Source organism: Bos javanicus, chromosome 2 (assembly GCF_032452875.1).
Source record: "Bos javanicus breed banteng chromosome 2, ARS-OSU_banteng_1.0, whole genome shotgun sequence".
Classification (NCBI taxonomy): Eukaryota; Metazoa; Chordata; class Mammalia; order Artiodactyla; family Bovidae; genus Bos; species Bos javanicus.
In genome coordinates, this window is record NC_083869.1 from 89,203,574 (window position 1) to 89,224,587 (window position 21,014).

Below are 21,014 nucleotides of genomic sequence, written 5' to 3' on the forward strand. Positions count from 1 at the left end.
TCACACAGTTAATCAACAGTAGAAGCAATCAACAAACACTCTATCAAAGACCCTGGGCCTCGTGGTAGTAGAAACAAACCAACCCACTTTTTGAATGGAGGAAATGGCAGGATCACAACAGCATATCCATAAGGTATATTAATAGGTCTAGACACTTACTGTTGGCCAAAGGGAACCAAAGTTTGGAGAATCCCTAGCTGCCACCAGGCTGGAATTTCATAGATGGACAATAATCTATTGTAGAAATGCTCCCAGGAGCTGACATGTCACATTTGCCAAGGACCAAGGGATTACAGCAAGACGAATTCCCAAAGACAGGTAGGAAAACCAACCTAGAGTTTTTAGCTACACCCCTGATAATGTGTACTTACTATTATAGTCCTTCACTAGGCACCCAAGGGAAGCCATTAGGAACCACTATATAAGTGATTTGTGGTACCCACTCTAGACTTGGAATCTTACTTCCAGGGCTGGAAGTCCCAAGTGCAAATGCTGGACTCATTCCCCCAAAGGAGAAGCTTGGGACCGGTAGTCAAGGCCATCATGTCCTTATCACTAGAGTGTCTTCAGATAGCATTAACAGAACATTTGTTATATACCATGTAAGCTCATTCATGCCTCATTTCATTTTATTCTTTTCACAACCCTATTGGAACTGTGTGTACAACTCTACCTTCATTTTACCAATGAGGCTCAAAGAGGTGAAGTGATAGACCCACAGTCAAATAGCTAGTACATCAGAAGATGGACACAACTCCAACTGGGTCCAGAGCCCAAGATCTGGGTCCCCGTGCCTTGTTACCCTGGCTGCATAACATGGGCTGTGGAATGAAGAGAATGATTGGCCTGGAAACAGTTCCACCACTTGGTGCTAGGTGTTTTCTAAGCAGTTTTTGTTTTTTGTTTTTTAATTCAATGAGGACATTTCCATTTGCTCCATGGAGAGTCTCTCTGCAGCATGGTTCTTAACCCAGCTCATGGGGTCCTGATGAGGGTGCATGTGATGCCAGAGCAAGAGAAGCACTGCCCAGACTCAGATGATCCAGCACCATATGTGGCTGCTGCTGTGGGGCTGATGGGGGGCTCACTTTTCTGTTCTTTTCTAGGAAGCTATACAAAACAAGTCCTTCTTTGAGCCAGAGAGGAAACTGGAGTATGGAAATGTGGATGAAGCATTTAAAATGGTGGATCAAATTCTTGAAGGTAAAACTATCTTTAACAAATGATGAGAGAGGAAGCAGTCCTGGATCTCCCTTGCCATGGCTCCAGGTGTTAGTTATACAGTTGGTGTCTGTTTTCCCAAAGGTCAGGAAACTGAGGCTCAGAGTGGTTAAGGAGCAGGACCACAGTCATGTTAGACAGCAGCCACTACTGCTGCTACTAGTCATGTTAGACAGCAGGCACCGTGAAGCATTGTGGATTGATAGCTTTTGTAAGGATTTCCAAAGTCCATGTTTCTTTCTCTGTCATCCTTTCTGATTTCTCCTTCACCCCTCTCCATCTCTGCTTTCTCCTTCCTTTCCTCTCTCCCTCCTTGTCTCCTTCCCCTACTTCCTTGCAGACTTCTTTCGTTACATACGCTGCTGCTAAGCTGCTTCAGTCGTGTCCGACTCTGTGCGACCCCATAGATGGCCTCCCACCAGGCTCCCCCGTTCCTGGGATTCTCCAGGCAAGAACACTGGAGTGGGTTGCCATTTCCTTCTCCAATGCATGAAAGTGAAAAGTGAAAGTGAAGTCGCTCAGTCATGTCCAACTCTTAGCAGCCTCATGGACTGCAGCCTACCAGGTTCCTCTGTCCATGGGATTTTCCGGGCAAGAGTACTGGAGTGGGGTGCCATTTCCTCTTGGAAAATAGTTGACTTGAGCTTTCCAACAAAATTCTTGTAACTTTTTGTTTTGAAATAGTTTTAAATTTCAGGAAAGTTGCAGAAACATTAGAGAAACTCCTAATTATCCTTTACTCAGATTCCCCAATAAACATTTCACTACGCCTGCTTCATTGTCCTGTATGTGTATGTATATCTCTCTGCCTCTGTCTCTGCCTGTCTGTCTCTGTATGTATGTATATTCCTGTGCCCCTTGGAATTCTGGAGTTGGAAGATCCAGGGCAGCCTAGGAATCTGTTTTTCACAAATTTTAACAGTGCTCTAGGTGATTCTTAGGATTAGTAATCTGGCAAACACTCAATGGTGAGTTTATTTTGTGGGAGAGAAGGAAGGAGCATTTCTGCACAGAGAGGCCATGGTGAGAGTATCTTAGAAATACTGATATTGACAGCAGTTCCTCCCCTTGCTCCGTAATATGTCCATGCACTATTTGTTCCATAATATGTTTCTGTGTGAGAATTCGATTATTGTGTTTGTCCTTGACATATTATTTAATTATTTCATTTAGTTAGGTAAGTTTTTCAATCTATCTCTTTCTTGAATTTTAAGTTGCCCATACCCTATAGAGCCCAGCAGTAAAGAATCCACCTTAATGCAGGATACATGGGTCTGATCCTTGGGTCGAAAAGATCCCCTAGAGAAGGAAATGGCAACCCACTCCAGTGTTCTTGCCTGGGAAATCCCATGGGCAGAGGAGCCTGGCAGGCCACAGACTATAGGGTCACAAAGAGTTGGACATGACTTAGCAACTGAATGACAGCACAATACCTTATTGATAAGTATAAAAGTGAACAGGAAGCTGTAAAATGGACTTAAGTTTTCATTCTCTTGATTCAGAGGGATTTTATTCTTACTCTCCAATTGTCGTTTTGATGAAGAATTTATGACTACTTGTTTCAGTGAGAGATAACTGGAGATACTAATCATGATGGTACTGAATCTGCCCCTTAGGAAAACAGATGCCCCCAGAAAAAAGAATATTTAAAAGATTAAATATGTTGAGCATCACATCAAGTCATGAACTGTGTTCTTGAAGGGAATGATACCATTGTTGACTTTTACCAACTGTGAAGATATATATCTCAGCCTTACACACTGGCTGTGTCATAGCCCTTGTTGTTGTTTAGTGGCTCAGTCGTGTCCGACTCTTGGCGACTCCGTGGACTGTAGCCCACCAGGCTCCTCTGTCCATGGGATTTCCCAGGCAAGAATGCTGAAGTGGGTTGCCATTTCCTTCTCCAAAGGATCTTCACAACCCAGGAATCAAACCCATATCCTAGAGGGACTTTAAAGAATTTGGTTTACAAATGAGCCCACTAAGGCTGGAGAGACATGATGTTGACCAGGAATCAAATGTATCTAAGTTTCTCACCTCTGAAGTTAGCGTTCTCTCCTCTACGTTATGCTGCTTCTCACTCATCTCTGTGAAACCCTATTAGCTGGGTTGGGCTTTACACTGAGAGAGTGGATAACAATCTCCATAGCAGGATTTGCAGGAGAACTCTGAAGCTAAAATGATCTTCCCCATACCCTGTCCTATTGGGCAGAGTACGGAGAGACTCCTTCATATCTTAACGGCTTTTCGTCTTTAAGGAACTCATTAAAATGTAAATACGCCTGAAGGAATCACTCCTAAGGCCATCCTGGGATAACATTTTATCTCAGGGATTAGCTGAACAAATTGGTTTTCAGCCTAAAGAGTTGTGAGCCACACTGTAGAGTGAGGAGAGGGCACCGTGGGTCCAGGGCTGTGGGGTGGGCAGCACAATGTAACAGGGTCTTAGAATATTGCCCACCTGATGGGTTTAAGCAGAAACAACTCTGTCTAATATTTTTTAGCTCTGTACTTTTTAAACTTAACCACATTCATTCTGTGTGGATAGGTGGAATCACTAATATTGTATACCATGGATTTGATCCTACTGACAAATGGGTTTTTGATGTACACTTTTGATAAAAACTTCAATTGAAACTGAGATCTGGGTTCTTGACCTTGTAACCTTTATATGTTATTAAAGAAGTAGAATCTACTTATTCTTCTGTACTCTCTTTACTCAGATTTCGGATAAGATAGGAAGTCCAGATTCTCATATAAAAGATTTTCTTGGGAATCCCTCTCAAATAATTTACAAATCACTCTTATTGCATACATTTTTAATTTGTAAAAGTTCTGCTTTCCACCTAACATGATGACCGACACAGTTGTATTGTTTTTTTTTTTTACTTCTGTTTTTTATTTTTTGCCCTGTTTTCCAATGGATTACACTTTTTAGAATTCTATTTTTATTTATGTATAGTGGTTTGAGTGTATCTCTTTGTGAATTTTTTTTAGTGGTAGTTCTAGATGTTAAATTTATAGTATATTTGGTAGTGACACTTCATAAGTTTTATTAAATTATAAAAACCCTACCTCCCTTTATCCCTTTACTGTCCCATATTTATAATATGCATGCATGCTAAGTCACTTCAATTGTGTCTGACTTGTGCCCTCCAGAATCGTCTGCTATTTCTTTTACTATGTATAATGTCCAGGATAGTTAGCTGCACTTACAAGAAAGAACAGAGAGAAGTACATCTACTCCATCTTGTCTTGGACTTCTCCTTGCCATAGTATTTTACTCTGGAAAGTCACACATTCATCCCTAGGACTTTGTGACTTACTGTATTGGCTGATTCTGGTGTATTTTCTTCCAACAGGTGAAATACACACGGGAGGTCAAGAACACTTTTATATGGAAACCCAGAGCATGCTGGTTGTTCCCAAAGGAGAAGATCAAGAAATCGATGTCTACGTGTCTGCTCAGTTTCCTAAATACATACAGGTAAGGTGGGGCCACATGGAGGGGATGTGGCCAAGTGGTTTCTGCCAACAAGATACAACAAGAACAATTAGAGGTTAAAATGTCATTTTAGAAACCAAAGGAGTTTAGAGTACGAATAGCCATATCCTTTTGGTGTTAAGATCCATACACCTGTACAACTTTTAAGGTATTATGAAAGCAGTGGTCTTCTGTTTGTGGACCTGTAACTTTACAACCAGCAGGTCTCTTTTGCTATTCTCTTGGCACTGTTAAGACTACAAAAGAAATGATGACACTAGTCAACACAGCTGTATTATATATGTGAAAGTTGTTAAGCGATAGATCCTAACAGCTCTTGTCACAATGAGAAATTTTTTTCTTTTAACTGTATCTATATGAGATGATGGATATTATCTAAACCTACCATGGTGATCAATATATGTAAATCAAGCCATCATGCTGTACACTTTAAACTTATACAGTGATGTATGTCAATTCATTTCAGTTGTGTCCAGCTCTTTGTGACCCCATGAACCACAGCACGCCAGGTGTCCCTGTCCATCACCAACTCCTGGAGTTTACCCAAACTCATGTCCATTAAGTCAGTGATGCCATCCAGCCATCTCATCCTCTGTCATCCCCTTTTCCTCCTGCCCTCAATCTTGCTTAATAAAACTAAAAAAAAAAAAAATTTGACAAAGAAAAGTCTGCCCTCCAAAACCTGTAGTCACCTAATTCACATGAAGCAATTAGGAAAGTATTGAGCAGAATACAGCCAAGTACTAAATCACCTAAGTCAGAATTTACAGAGGAGGGAGAATTAAGAGAATGGAGGTTTGTGAAGCCCTAGAATGATCTGGGAAATTCCATGAAGATGAAGTCTTAAGTCTGGATTTACAGTGAAGATGAAGTTTGTCTATAGGTGGTGTGGAAAGAGGCCGTTTCCAGGCAGTTCCACACCAAGATCAAATGCCACTCATTCGTTCATTCATCCATTCATTCATCCCTTTGGCAAACCCTTTTTGCCTGTGTCCTATAGACCAGGCAGTGTACGTGTAAAGAGGGAAGAATAGTACAGACTGCCTATGCTGGAATGGAAGATGTGCCTAGGGTGGCTAGTTTAAGCATCAGGGTGAAAGTAAGGGGAATTGACACTGGGGTCTTGATTCAGTAGGTCACAAGGAGCCAGTGTCATTACCAGAGCAAGTGGGAATGTGGAGAATGAGGCCTCTGAGAAGGGCTGGGTGAATTCCATTTCAGTCCTGTTCTGATCTTCACTCCTTGAGTGACCTTAGGCTTATCACCTCACTCTTCTTGGGCTCCCCGCCTACACCAGCCTGGCACTCTGTGACTACCAAGAGGGCTGGAATGGGGAGGTGGTGGGAAGGAGGCTCAGGAGGGAGGGGATATATATTTATATTCTTATATATATATATATATATATATATGTATGTATGACCAATTTGCACTGTACGGCAAAAACCAACACAATATTGTAAAGCAATTATCCTCCAATTAAAAAAAAAAGTAAAATGAAAAAGACTTAATGACCTCAGACATTAGCATGGCAAGGAAGAACAAGACCTAGATCCAGGGAAGACCTGCTAGCCAACTTCATCCAAATGAGAAGTGAGGGATGCTCATTCTCCAGTAGAGACAGTGATGTGCAGGGAAAAGACCCAGTCTGAGAAAGGCTTGGAAGACCATAAAATCTCACTGCTGCAGGAAACATATCTCTAGGAGTCAGTCTGAAAAGGATACCTTACATGTAGTTCATGAAGGAAAAAAAATTTTTTTACTTTTATCATCACAAAAATATCTCATTGATATTGAAAGGACTTTTTTTTTTCTTTGCTGAGTGCATGCTCAGTCGTGTCTGACTCTTTGTGACCCGTGACCCCTTGGACTCTAGTCCCCTAGGCTCCTCTGTCCAAGGGATTTTCCAGGCAAGAATACTGGAGTGGCTTGCCATTTCTTACTCCAGGGGATCTACCGGGCCCAAGGGTCGAACCAGCATCTTTTGCAATTCCTACATTTGGCAGACAGTCTCTATACTGCTGTGCCATCTGAGAATTCCGTTGAAAGGACTATGTAATATAAATGATAATTTTGGCACTGTCATTACAGCCAAATACTACTGAGATCAGCCTGGATGCATGCTTAGGTTTTTGGAAATCATCCCATTATTTAGTACAGCCACAGAGTTTGTGTATCACATACATTAAGCAATCAAAACGTGTAAGACTGACCCACTCCCTTGCTGCATAGGAGTTAGATTAATGAAAACTGTTATCATTCACAGGACATAACTGCTTCAATCTTGAAGGTCTCAGCTAACAAAGTCATGTGTCACGTAAAGCGTATTGGTGGAGCCTTTGGGGGAAAGGTGACAAAAACTGGCGTGCTGGTAGCCATCACCGCATTTGCTGCAAACAAGTAAGTGGAGAGAATCTGTTCGAGAGACTAAAAATCAAATGAGGTCATGTTGAATATTCTCAACATTGTGGAATCTCAACACTTAGGAAGAATCTGAGTCAAGGTTATTTAAAATAACATATAATATACGAATGCACAAATTGCTGGCTTATTATGACTTCTTTATTTTATATTCTCAAGCTACATAGTATAAAAACAAAAATGAGGATAAGTTACTGAAAAGAATAAAAACCACAGTTAAAAAATGTGCCTGGAGAGTAGACAGAAGCAGATCCTGAAAAAATGAGATTACTTCTCCTTAGCACCTGTATATATATATAAATGTATAACTTATGCAGGTCAGTTCAACCTTTTGCAATAGATATTTGTATTGATCTGTGTATCTATATATATTGATATATAGATATATCTCAAAAGGTTCATATACACATATAATTAGATATAAAATGCATCTCAAAATGTGTGTATATATATTCCCTTAATTTAAATGAGTGTTCTGCTTTTTTTATGCTTTCATGTTTGCTCGTCACTTCAGTCGTGTCCAGCTCTTTGCAACTCCATGAACTGTAGCCCTCCAGGCTCCTCTGTCCATGGCATTCTCCAGGCAAGAATACTGGAGTGGGATCTTCCCCACCCAGGGATGGAAGCCTCATCTCCCTTGGCTCCTGCATTGCAGGCAGATTCTTTACTGCTGAGCCACCAAGGAAGCCCCTTTGTTATGCTTACATTTATTTATAGTACCGTTTTCCCTTAAGGGTGTCAACACATAACCAGAGAAAATTGTCTTTGGACCAGGCACATGAAGAAGGCTGAATTTCTTTGCTAAGTAATATAGGTCAATTCTTCTGTCCCATGACACACGAAGACTTTGATTCCAGACCTGCCCTGTCAGGGAGTACTTGGCAGTCAGACACCTCCTGAATTCCTCCATTTGTTCAGTTCAGTTCAGTCTCTCAGTTGTGTCCGACTCTGCGACTCTATGGACTGCACCACACGAGGCTTCCCTGTCCATCACCAAATCCCGGAGCCTACTCAAACTCATGTCCATTGCGTCGGTGATGTCATCCAACCATCTTATCCTCTGTCGTCCCCTTCCCCTCCTGCCTTCAATCCTTCCCAGCATCAGGGTCTTTTCCACTGAGTTAGTTCTTTGCATCAGGTGACCAAAGTATTGAAGTTTCAGCTTCAGCATCAGTCCTTCCAATGAATATTCAGGACTGATCTCCTTTAGGATGGACTGGGTGGATCTCCTTGCAGTCCAAGGAACTCTCAAGAGTCTTCTCCAACACCACAGTTCAGAAGCATCAATTCTTTGGTGCTCAGATTTCTTTATAGTCCAACTCTCACAACCATACATGATTACTGGAAAAACCATAGCTTTGACTAGACGGACTTCGTTGGCAAAGTAATATTTCTGCTTTTTAATATGCTGTCTAGGTTGGTCATAGTTTTTCTTCCAAGGAGCAAGCATCTTTCAATTTCATGGCTGCAGTCACCATCTGCTGTGATTTTGGAGGCCAAAAAAATAGTCTGTCACTGTTTCCATTGTTTCCCCATCTATTTGCCAAGAAGTGATGGGACCCAGATGCCATGCCTCCATTTGTAACCATCTCTAATGTGGCCCTGGGACTGTTTGCCCATCATGGAGGTTGTCGTCACAGTGGGAAACCACTCCAAAGCAATACCCTAGAGCCCCTCCCATGAGTAGTGATTGCCAGGCGCCGTTCCCTGACCCAGAGGAGAGGAAGCCATGGTGTCTGCCTGAGAATCACACAGCTGGGCTCAGGGGGGTCACTCTGTTTTCTGTGATGTGTGTGGCTTGCACTCGGGCTCCCATTAGGAGTTCCATAAACACTGGATAATTCCAATTTGGTAAAAGAGTTTGCTTCTCCTGATTCTTTTTCTTCTGTGTTAGGCATGGTCGTCCAGTCCGCTGCATTCTGGAACGAGGAGAAGACATATTAATAACTGGAGGCCGCCACCCTTACCTTGGAAAGTATAAAGTGAGTTGAGGTGGGGGTGGGGGGCTTTATGTTGAAATATAACATTGCAGAAAGGCAGAGGGCAGCATCTGGCTACTCTCTAATGGGGATTAACAAGGAGCAAATCAACAAACTGTGCTTCAACTTTCTCTTCCTCGTGCTCACTATTACTGGCTGGTTCAGTGAAGCTTTTCTGCTTTGCCCAAAGATGTCAGTTTGTAAAAAAATTACTAGCTGGTAATTGACTGCTACAGAGTGCAAAACTGGAAACATAGGAGTATGTACATGCTTCCATGAAAGTAACTGATAATCACACTATTCCCACATTTTTATATGTGGGAGGTAAAAATAGAGTAATTTCCATAACAGTAATGTTATGGTAAAGAATGGTAAAGATTCTGCCTGCAACGCAGGAGACCCGGGTTCAATCCCTTGGAGAAGGGAATGGCTACGCACTCCCATATTCTTGTCTGGAGAATTCCGTGGACAGAGGAGCCTGGCAGGCTACAGTCCATGGGTTCTTAATGAGCCGAACACAACTGAACGACTAACACACTTTTCATTTTGGTTAAACTCTGTCCCAGAAATTCCTAATTCTTAGAAAAATTTCCATAGCAGAAAATAAGTATTCTTTTGCTTCATAAAAATAAGTTTACTTGTCAGAGTGGGCTAACTGAAAACTCCTAGGGACTTAGACCTTTTTTGTGTTAATTATTGCTCAAGTAACAGCCCAGTGCAATCATTGGAGGGTGGGAGTAAGGGGAGAAGAGAGAACTCTGCTGCTCATTCACAGACTCAATTATTTTTTATCTAACAACACCACCATCATCCCCTCAGATTTAAATCTACTAAATTAAATAAAATTTAAAATTCAGTTCCACAGTTGCATTAACTGTATTTCAAGTGCTCAGAAACCACCTATGGCTAGTGGCCGCCATATTGGACACATAGATAGAGAACACTGCCATCGTCACAGGAAGTTCCATCAGGTAGCACTGCTCCAAATACTCTTTGTCTTCCCCTGGCTTTTCGGCAAAGGATGGAAGACAAGGGAAAGGAAGAGAGGGGGAACAGAAGCATCATATGGGAGATGTTTTAAGCACCAGGCCTGGAAGAGTTGGTCCTTTCCTTAATCAACACATTAATGGCCAGAACTTTGCCACCTACCTGCAAGGGAGGATGGGAAATGTAGTCTTCCAATGTGCCCAGGATGAAAGACAGCAGGATTTGTTAAACACATTGCATCATTTCTATCACAACTAGTACCTGTTAGAAGGTAATGAATGGATCTTTTTCAACTTATATTCACCCTAAGCTATATTTTGAATTTGGTTTAGTTCAATTGAAATTAATTGAGGAAAACTTTGTCCTAAAGGAGATATCATTTTAGTAGTTGAGGGAGAAATAAGACTTATACATATGAAATCATTATGAAAGCATAATAATCTCATGTTAAAACTATGGGGAGAGATGAGTATGGGCTGGAGTGTATACAGGATACTTCTTAGAGAAGGTGAAATATAAATGACCTTTAAGAATGGGTGGGCAGAAAGAAGTTGTACCAGGTGGTGGGACAGTAGCAGCATAAAAGCAGAGGTGAGTTACATGTGGCATGATTATTAGGAACAGGAGTAAGGGGAGAAGGGGAATCAGAACCCCAGAGTGCTTACTGAAAAGTAGTAGAAAGTAAGATGAGTTGGGTTAGGAGATAACAGTTTCAGAGTGACCTGAGAATCCCAGGATGCAGGTTTAAACTTGATCTCATAAAGATTGAGACTGAGTAGATCCTTGACCAGTCAAGTGTCATAGCCAAACATGAGCGTTTTGGGGGGGAAATATGATGGCACTGGGCAGGATGGCTTAGGGAGGCAAGAGGATGAAGGCAGGCAGACCACCAGGAGGCAACTGATGTGTTCAGACATGAAGCAGTTGGGGTCTGAGCTGTGACAGTAAGATGTGGAAAGAGATGGGTCCCAGAGCTATTAGGGTATAAAATAAAATAGAATTTGGTGACAGACTTAGCAAAATATAATGGAGAAAAACATGCATGACTCAGAGGTTTCTAGAAGAAAGAGCCAAGTTGGAGGAGGAAACAGTCTAGAGGGACAGTGATGAGTTTATTTGTAATATTTCAGAAAGAAGTGACCATGGGATATTGTTGTGGGAATGTCCTTCATCGATATGGGACTCTATTGAAAAGACTGGATTATAATTACAGAAACTGTCAGCATAGTGATGATTAAGACCATGAGAAAATGGTCTAATGGAGGGTGGTGTGAGGATAGGAGATGATATTAATAGTATTTATAATAATATTAGTAGTCATTTATATTTAGGAATGGAGAAGGCAATGGCACCCCACTCGAGTACTCTTGCCTGGAAAATCCCATGGATGGAGGAGCCTGGTAGGCTGCAGTCCATGGGGTCGCTAGGAGTTGGGCACGACTGAGTGAATTCACTTTCACTTTTCACTTTCATGCATTGGAGAAGGAAATGGCAACCCACTCCAGTGTTCTTGCTTGGAGAATCCCAGGGACAGAGGGGCTTAATGGGCTGCTGTCTATGGGGTCGCACAGAGTCGGACACGATTGAAGTGACTTAGCAGCAACAGCATATTTAGGAAACTTGCTAGGTTTCAGTCACTTACCTGTGATTTTCTGCATTATCTTATTTACTGCCATGTCACAGATAGTCAGAGAGGTTATATAACTTGCTTGAGATCATAGAGTGGGTTTTGTGGCAGAACCAGGACTCAAGCTTAAACTGCTAAATTCATAGTTCATGCCCTTGACTTTGGTTTGAATTTGGTCCCATTCAACAAAAATCATTAAAATGAACTTTACTAAGTTCAGAAACATTGAATACATTTTAAAAGCAAGGAAGATATTTATTTAAAAGACCTCTAGCAGCACCAAATACTGCTGAGAGTTGTGATGAAATTGGGCCCTATATGAGAAAAATGTGTGGAGTATTAAAACATTATGTGCAGGACACCACATTTGGAGATTACAAGATCACTGACTCTGGGGGAGAAGGTTTTGGTGGAAATATGAGGATGGAAGCTAGAATACCAAGAACTAATGGCGAAAATGAGAGGTCAAGAAATATGCAGTTGATTTGGAGAAGACTGAACGGTAGTGACGGGTTAAACGAGGGGTTTTTCTTTTGCTTTTATATCTTTGTCTACCCTTTCTTTTTATTATTATTACTTTTACTTTTTACTATCTTAACCATTTTTATGTGGTTTTGATTTGCATTTCCCTAGTTATTTGTGATGCTGAACATGTTTCCATGTGCTTATTACACATTTTGTATATATTCTTTGGAGAAATGTCTATTCAAGTTGTTTGTCTACTTTGTAAACAAGTTGTTTGGGATTTCTTGTTGTTGAGTTGTAAGAGTTCTTTATACATCCCAGATATTAACCCCTTATCATATCCATGGCTTGCAAATATTTTCTTCCATTCTCTGGATTGCCTTTTCACTCTGTTGACTGTGTCCTTTGATATGTGGAAGTTTTGAATTTTGATGTAGTCCAATGTATCTCTTTTTCTTTTGTTGCCTATACACTTTTGGTGTCTTATCCAAGAAAATGTCAAATCCAATGTCATAAAAAATGTTCATCGATATGTAGAGGGTTCACCAGTGACAAAGTACACTTTAGAGAGACTTTGCACCCAGGATCAAAGGTCCATTCTCTTTCCCCAGGCTGGATTCATGAATGATGGCAGAATCTTGGCCCTGGATGTGGAGCATTATAACAATGCAGGTGCCTTCCTGGATGAGTCATTATTTGTAAGTGTTTTAATGAGCAAATGCACATTCTGGAAAGTTTTACGTAAAATGATTTAATTAAGAAAAATGTTCAATGGTTAAATGATATTTAATTATAAAAGCCTAAATATTCTCATTGCCAGGAGCAAGTAGCCACATGTTACTTACTGGTGCCCCCACTGTGACCCCAGAGATACTGGCTAAATCTACATCTGTGTGTTATCTCCGTGTTTCCCAAATTCTGGAGCTCTTTTCCCAAATGCAAGTGTTAGACCTTAACCTTGACCCTATTGATATTTTAAACTGGATAATTCTTTGTAGTAGGGGCTGCCCTGTGCATTATAAGATATCTAGCAATATCATTGACCTCCACCTAGTACGTGTCAGTGGCTCAGCTACCCTCCAGACTTAACAAGCAGAAATATTCTGAACATTGGCGAATGTCCCAGGGAGGAAGACGGAGAAATTGCCCCTGGTTGAGAACCAATGCATTAGATCAAATATCATTTTTTTTCCATTTTTCAAGGTATCTTATTCACTACATTCTGTAGACTGAGTCAATGAATGCTTCAAAGGCTTTGGAAAGTTTTAAAACCTGGCCGGTGGGGGAGATGCATTAGCTCTAATATGAAAATTTAAAAATAACTTTAAAAGAAAAATTATTCAAATCCTTAAAAATCATTTTACAGCAAAAATGCATTTAATTTGAGACATGGGTCAAGGTTAGTGTGTTTGATATGATACAGAGAAGGTCGTTCATTTCTGGCTTGGTTTTGGTCTGAGGTCTCAGGATGGTAAAACAGGCCCAGAAGGTTGAGGATCTCATGTCAACTCTGGATTTCCACAGGTAATAGAGACGGGACTTCTGAAACTGGAAAATGCCTACAAGTTTCCCAACCTGCGCTGCCGGGGGTGGGTGTGCAGAACCAACCTTCCATCCAACACAGCTTTGCGAGGGTTTGGCTTTCCCCAGGCAGGGCTGATCACCGAAGCCTGTATCACAGAAGTGGCAGCCAAATGTGGGTTGCCCCCTGAGAAGGTAATGCTAAATTTGTCTCACAAAGGATAGTGAATTTTAGAGGTGGGAGGGCCATTGGAGGTCTTCATGTTGAGGAATTTGAGGTCCACGGGGGCTACATGATTTGCTGGAGTTAACCCAGCTGACTGGTTAATACAGAGCAGGACTCTAGAGTTCAGGGGTCCTTGTCTTACTCAGGTTCCTCCTCAGAAGTCATGGGAGAAGGTACTGAGGCATGAACACTGGATTCATTGGTAGTGAGAAGTCTCTATTGGTTGGGGGTATAATTGCTACCAACAAGTTCTGTCAAAGCCTTCTTTCCTCGCTTCCTTAACATCTCAGGCAGCTGTCATTTGAGTCATTTCAATTACTTAAATGGTCTTCTTTAGGTTCTGTAAGTCTTGGGCCAATATTCATTCATGTGCAAGCTCAGTTCCGTTTCCAGGATCCTGGCGTGGCGTTAGGGTGGGAAGATGGTGCGCTCTCTGCCCCCTTCACCTCCCCTGTGCCTTCTGCTCAGGTGTTGGGTAGGGAGGAGGAGGAGAACCAGGGCAAACAGACAGCATTTCTGCCACTGGCTTCTCCCAGTAAGCTCTCTGTCCTCTTCTTGGTTAGTTGAGGCCACTCTTTGAGTATATCTTTGAGCCCATCTCTGGGCTCCCTTTCTGCCAGCTCTCTTAGAAATGGACAGTTCCCTGTGAGGATTAAATTTCCAACTGATCCTCAGCTGACACCTCACCTCATCCCTGAAGCCCCTGCCTCCTTGCCCGCTGCTGCATGGAAAGCCCAGGTCTCCAGTGCATCCGTCTCCTCCTACCCTCCCCCAGCCCAGCACTAGAGTCTGGGTCCATAGGCAGGAGCCATCATCTTTCTGTTTTGAACTTGTGGGGAGCCCTCAACCCTCCCTTCCTGGCCATCTCACCACAGCCTCTTTGCCAGATATTCTGGCACATTGGTAGCCCTCAGAGGAGGATCAGCAAATGACCTCCCTTCATCCCCAGGGAATATCAAGGGGTGAGGAGCCATCCTTGAAAACATCACCTCCTCTCAACAGCTCACTAACATCCAGTTCTCCTTTTATAATGATCTGGGAATTTGGGGAGGGGAAGATGGGAAGAAGGTAGGTCTGTAATGGCTCCTGTCAGCTTGGAGAGTGACCAGCCCTAATTGCTGAGAATGTTGTCAGCGGGGAATGTGAGGCACTTGACCTTTTGTTCTCAAAAACTGGTGACTAACGGCCTTGGTTGCCAGTTCAGATCTGGGAATTCAGAAAGAATTCTACTCAGTGCTTCAGACATCCTGAGATAGAATTTTTTTTTATTTGATTTTCATCCTAATTATAAGTTTTAGTTAAACAAACTTTATATTTTCATGTTTGAAAGTGTATGGTCTTCTCTTGCCAAAGCATCTGGAAAATACAAATCATGTAGATCATGTAGGCTGTAAATTAAACTCAGCATTGCCTTTCAACAGATACTCACATGTACACCTAGAATTAAAGAGTCTACAGCATGTCTAGACTGTATTGAGTTATATAAGAAGCATAAAGAAAGGAGTCCTTCCTTTGAACTTACACAAGAGCAGCTTCAAAAGCATTTAAGTGCCTACACATTAGGTAGAAGGTCTGAGTAGAGGAAGAAGGGAATTTTGAGCTCAGTTTGGGTTTTCTAGAATGAGCAGAATTTGATTAGAAGGACAATGGGTGGAAGAGACTATGTCAGCTGAGTGCCTCCTCAACCCTTTTAATTCCCTTCTCTTTTGTAGGTCCGAATGATAAACATGTATAAGGAAATTGATCAAACACCCTACAAACAGGAGATTAATACCAAGAACCTGACCCAGTGTTGGAAAGAATGCATGGCCACGTCTTCCTACACCCTAAGGAAAGCAGCGGTGGAGAAATTCAACTCGGAGAATTACTGGAAGAAGAAGGGGCTGGCAATGGTCCCCCTGAAGTATCCTGTTGGCCTTGGATCAGTTGCTGCTTGTCAGGTCAGTTCTTCAAACAGACAAATCCAAAAGCGTTGAGGAAACTGTCCATGAAGGTGGATATGGTTGTACTCTGTAGTTGTTAAACTTCTCCAGAGTGGTACTCTGTCCAATAGGTTTTTCTCTAGAGGAGATAAGAGCTGCTTTGCCTACTGCACTAGGATGGTGACAAGCATTCTTGCTAGGAAATTGGAAGACCTGGCATCTGCTCTAGGCCCTGGCTTTAAACAGGTGAATCAGCTCACCCCAGATCACTTAATATAAAACAAGCATGGGGACCACCCACTTCCTAGGTGGCACTAGTGGTAAAGAATCCACCTGCCAATGGAGGAGCTGCAGGAGACTCCGGTTTGACCCCTGGGTCAGGAGGATCCCCTGGAGAAGGGCACAGCAACACACTCTGGTATTCTTGCCTGAAGAATCCCATGGACAGGGGAGCCTGGTGGGCTAGAGTCCATAGGGTCACAAAGAGTTGGACACCAGTAACCCCTAAGACTCCTCTTCAGTACTCTGATTCTGTGAGGTAGAAACAGGAAGTGAAGTAAAAACAGGAAACTGCAGGGCACTCAGTTCCCCTCCCCTTTTTGGTGGTGCTCAGTCGCTAAGTCATGTCTGACTCTTTTCGACCCCATGGACTAAAGCACACCAGGCTTCCCTGTTTGAGCAAACTCCCTATCTCCTGTAGTTTGTTCAAATTCATGTCCATTGATGATGGTGATGCCATCCAACCGTCTCATCCTCTGTCGCCACCTTCTCCTCTTGCCCTTAATCTTTCCCAGCATCAGGGTCTTTTCCAGTGAGTCAACTTTTCCCATCAGGTGGCCAAAATATTGGAGTTTCAGCTTCAGCATCAGTCCTTCCAATGAATATTCAGGGTTGATTTCCTTTAGGATTGACTGGTTTGATCTCCTTGTTTTCCAAGGGACTCTCAGTCTTCTCCATCACCACAGTTTGAAAACACCAATTCTTTGGCACTCAGCCTTCCAACTCTCACATCTGTACATGACTACTGGAAAAACCATAGCTTTGATAGATGGACCCTTGTTGGCAAAGTGATGTCTCTGCTTTTTAATACACTGTCTACATTTGTCATAGCTTTCCTTCCAAGGCACAAGTGTCTTTTAATTTCGTGACTGTAGTCACAATCAGCAGTGATTTTGGCTGCCATTACTTAATATCTGCCCTCCATAGGAGGTTAGGTCTGTCTCATTTCCCTTATCAGAAATTTCTAAAAAAAAAAAAAGATTTAAAAAATAACAATTACTGAGCACCTACTATGTTGTAAGTTTTTAGATTTTTATTTCATTCAGCCTTAAGGGAAACCTATAAGATTTGTAGCTTTACTTTAATGATGAGAAGCTGAGGCTCCGAGAGCTTCAATAACTTACCCAAAGTCCCACAGCTGATGAGAAAGGTGGAATCTGGGCTAGAACTCAGGTCTCAGAGGCCCCATAAGCTGTGCTTTGTCAGCTACATCAAGCTCTCCACCGTCACACCGCCACCCCCTCCCATCCACATTCCCATTAGCACCTTCTGATGGGAACTGAAGTGGGATTCAGCTCAGTTGGGAAAAAATCAGACAACTGCCAGCAGTACAGTTGCATCCTCAAAGGCTTCTGAGAAGCTCCACTGGCCTCCCCCATTCCCTCCCATCCTTCCCTGAAAACCAGCTTATGTGCTTAAAACATTAAATCAGCTGAATCATGGAGGTGCACTGAGGAGTTTGGGATCAGACAGGCTGCTTCCTGGAAGCTGTACACTGAAAGCCTCTGTTCTGAAGAAAACCAAACAGAAGAGGGAACTAGAGCCCCTTCGTATATGCGGCCCTTGGTGGAGTGATTTGCAATTTCCCACTTGATTTAACCGCTGTCTCCTTTCTGTTGGCTGGTGTGGTTTTGTTTCATAGAAGGCAGAGCTGAAGCCCACGAGGTTCACCATCTTGCCCAAGGACATCCAACTAGCGAGTGGTAGAACCAAGACTTGACTTCAGGACTGTGCTCCCAACAGCTGAGGGTATCCAACACCCCTCACCTACATTTATTTATTTCCTAGATGGGGGCACTGAAGCACACACAGTATCTAATGAACCTCTGTATTCCCAGTGCCTATATATGGCACCTGACACAGAAACGGGGACTGTTTGTTCGCTCAGTCGTGTCTGACTCTTTCCGACCCCATGGACTGTAGCCCGGCAGGCTTCTCTGCCCATGGCATTCTCCAGGCAAGAATACTGGAGTGGGTTGCCATTCCCTCCTCCAGGGGATCTTCCCAACCCAGGGATCAAGCCCAGGTCTCCTGCATCTCCAGGCAGATTCTTTCCCACTGAGCCACCAGGGAAGCCCACCTGGCACAGAGGCAGAACTCAAATGTTTGAAAGGCTGAGACACTTTGGGAACCTGTGGGATTACCTGAGTACACGTCTTACCAGCACGAGCGGTCCTTGGTGGATGGCTTAAGTTTCACAGACTAGGTTCCCAGCTGATATTGGACAGCCATCTGTTCCCGTACGCCAGTTGTGCTGGTTTCATAGATATAGCTTGGCGGAATTATCTTTGTGGCCCTCACAATGAACCAGCTGGTGGTGCTGCTCAGCTGAACCAACTTTGATATTTTAAGTGGCCCAAGAAGACTACAGCAGCACATGGGACAAATTACTCAGCCATCTCAGATAGAAAGGCTGCCCTGCCCACGGGGTCACACAGGGAAGAAATGCAGAGTCCTCTGTAATTGTTGCTCAGTCACATGTACAGCTACAAATGTCACCCACGAGCAACTTCTGAATTGCTTGCAGAGCCAAGGAGGCCAAAGAGAGAATTTACAAGCTTGAGGAACAGCTTGAATGGCCATACCGTTGCCAACTCATTCATCAAACTTTAATGGAGGTTCTATGTTACTCTGCACGGGTGCCTTAGGACATGGGGCTTTCCTTTCAGGGGTTTTTACATTCCATCAGAGTACAGAGAAGTGTCACAGAGTGGAGTCCAGGAGCAGCCACTGCAGCTGGCAACCCTGTCTAGTGCTCAAGCCCCCAGGGAAGCCTGCGCTGGCCACTCTATAGAGGATATCATTCCTTATCTTTATTGTTTTGAGAATAAATGGCCAGGAGCCCAAGACAGTGTTTCCAGGACTGACCCGTCAACAGACAGTAAAACCTGCTCTGTTGTGTCTCCCCATGATTATTATGACAATGATGCCTTTCCTAAGGTTCTAAGTTTCTCCCTTGGGCAGTGAGTGTATGTGCCTTTGTCCTCAGAGAAGGTGCTCCTGTGTCCCCATTTCCTGTGTACATCCCTCGGCTGCTGACCAGGTGGACAGAGCACACGTTCACCGTCAAAGTGCCTGACTTGGAATAATGGTGGTTTCTGAGCATTGTTCACTGGAGTAGTGTGAACCTTCAGATGCCAACAAAGAGGCAGTTCTCCAGGTGGCCCATGGCCCACAGTTGGCTATAAAAGTCCTTCTGGTGGGCAAAGAATCCATCTAGGAATACAGGCCTTTCCTTGGGCATATCCGGTGATTGACATGCAATTTGTCAACTTTCACTTTTGACCAGGCTTGTTTAGAGTGGTAGAGGACCCACCTGCCAGTACAGGAGACATAAGAGATGTGGGTTCAATCCCTGGGTCAGGAAGATTCCCTGGAAGAGGGCATGGCAACCCACTCCAGTATTCTTGCCTGGAGAATCCCCATAAACAGAGGAGCCTGGTGGGCTACAGTCCATGGGGTCGCAAAGAGTTGGACATGACTGAAGCGAATTAGCACACACCCATGAGTAATGCAAGGTTTACTAAAATTTTAGCTTCATTAAATGGAAATTAGCTTGTTACCAGAATTTTCTGAAGACTTGCCTTTACAAAGCCCAGATCATTATACCACTCTGCTTAGAAGCTTAGATATTAAGAAATCTAGCAGGTAGCTTTTAGTGACACCTCCCCCGCCGCCAGCCCCCGCCTCCCCAGCTGACCCTGGAAGCAGCTGCAAAGGTGTGCCTTGTAGGCCTCCTGAACCACAATGGAACCACAAGAAGCATTTTCTCTAGGACCTGTGGCTGTGAGTATTGCTGTTATCACTGGAGACTCAGAGAAAAGAAGCCTTTCACATTTTTTGCAGTCTCTTGGGATTTCTCAGTCTCCCAAGCCATCTCCATAGCCCCTAGTGTAGCACAAGCAGACTTGGCAAGACGGCACATTCCTATTGATTGTAAAATATGCTTAGCTTAGAGCCTGGGTGTTCTGATTCTGTGTTAGCTGTTGGTTTCCTTCTGTATCCCTGTGGGCAGCTCTGCAGTTAGATAATATTACTTCCAAGTTCTTTTCCAGCTCTAAAGCCCTGTAATTCTGAGCCAAGATGATTGCAGGCAGGCTCAGCACATTTTGTAGCAAAAAAAGTAATATCTATCTGCCCCATCTTATTTGGATTTTTATTTTTGCTTCTCTATTACACACCTACAACTGTAGGGATATGTGTTCACGTAAACAAGTCTTTCCCTTCTCCCCCAAACAATCTATATATGATTTTGCATTTAAAACAGATGGCCTCTCCCTCAAAACCCCCAAACTTAGATTATTGTTCCACCTTGGGTCAGAGGGATCTTTGAAGGTACCAGGGCCTCAATTGCCCTCCAGAGGAAATAGTAGCGTAAGCAGCATAAACCTGCCCCAGAGTCACAGCCATCCAGCGACAGGCTGGCCCTGCCCTGCACGGCTTGCCCTGGCTCTGCTCAGCGCGATGGGGGAGGTGCCTGTGTGTATTGCGGCAGAGATGGAAAGGAGGGGTTACTTCCCAGGGGAAATATCTTCTATTTTATAAGATATATGATAATATCAATCAAAAAGATCTTGACAATTGTTTTTTTTTTTTTTTTTGCTTAGGCTGCTGCCCTGGTTCACATTTATCTGGATGGGTCTGTGCTGGTGACTCACGGTGGAATTGAAATGGGGCAGGGGGTCCACACTAAAATGATTCAGGTAAGAATGCAAGTCATTGGATGAAGCTAGATGTGTGCTTGTGGATATGTGTATAAGGGAGAAGCAAGGGGTGTACATTTTCTATTCCAAAATAAAAAGGATAGGAGACTTTAACTTTGATTGCTTCAACTACTGAGCTCTTCACAGAAACTGGGTAAGCA

At 43.1% G+C, this 21,014-nt stretch overlaps 1 protein-coding gene across 1 annotated transcript in view; it reads left to right on the forward strand.

Annotated features, from left to right (window-relative positions):
- The window catches only part of AOX1 (aldehyde oxidase 1), a 71,822-nt gene that overhangs the window by 37,725 nt on the left and 13,083 nt on the right, over positions 1 to 21,014 (forward strand). The window contains exons 20-27 of the mRNA XM_061381191.1: positions 1,107 to 1,203; positions 4,584 to 4,708; positions 6,990 to 7,123; positions 9,039 to 9,126; positions 12,814 to 12,900; positions 13,727 to 13,918; positions 15,662 to 15,889; positions 20,758 to 20,853. Coding sequence (XP_061237175.1) covers positions 1,107 to 1,203; positions 4,584 to 4,708; positions 6,990 to 7,123; positions 9,039 to 9,126; positions 12,814 to 12,900; positions 13,727 to 13,918; positions 15,662 to 15,889; positions 20,758 to 20,853 — 1,047 coding nt within the window. The remainder of the gene's footprint in view (positions 1 to 1,106; positions 1,204 to 4,583; positions 4,709 to 6,989; positions 7,124 to 9,038; positions 9,127 to 12,813; positions 12,901 to 13,726; positions 13,919 to 15,661; positions 15,890 to 20,757; positions 20,854 to 21,014) is intronic.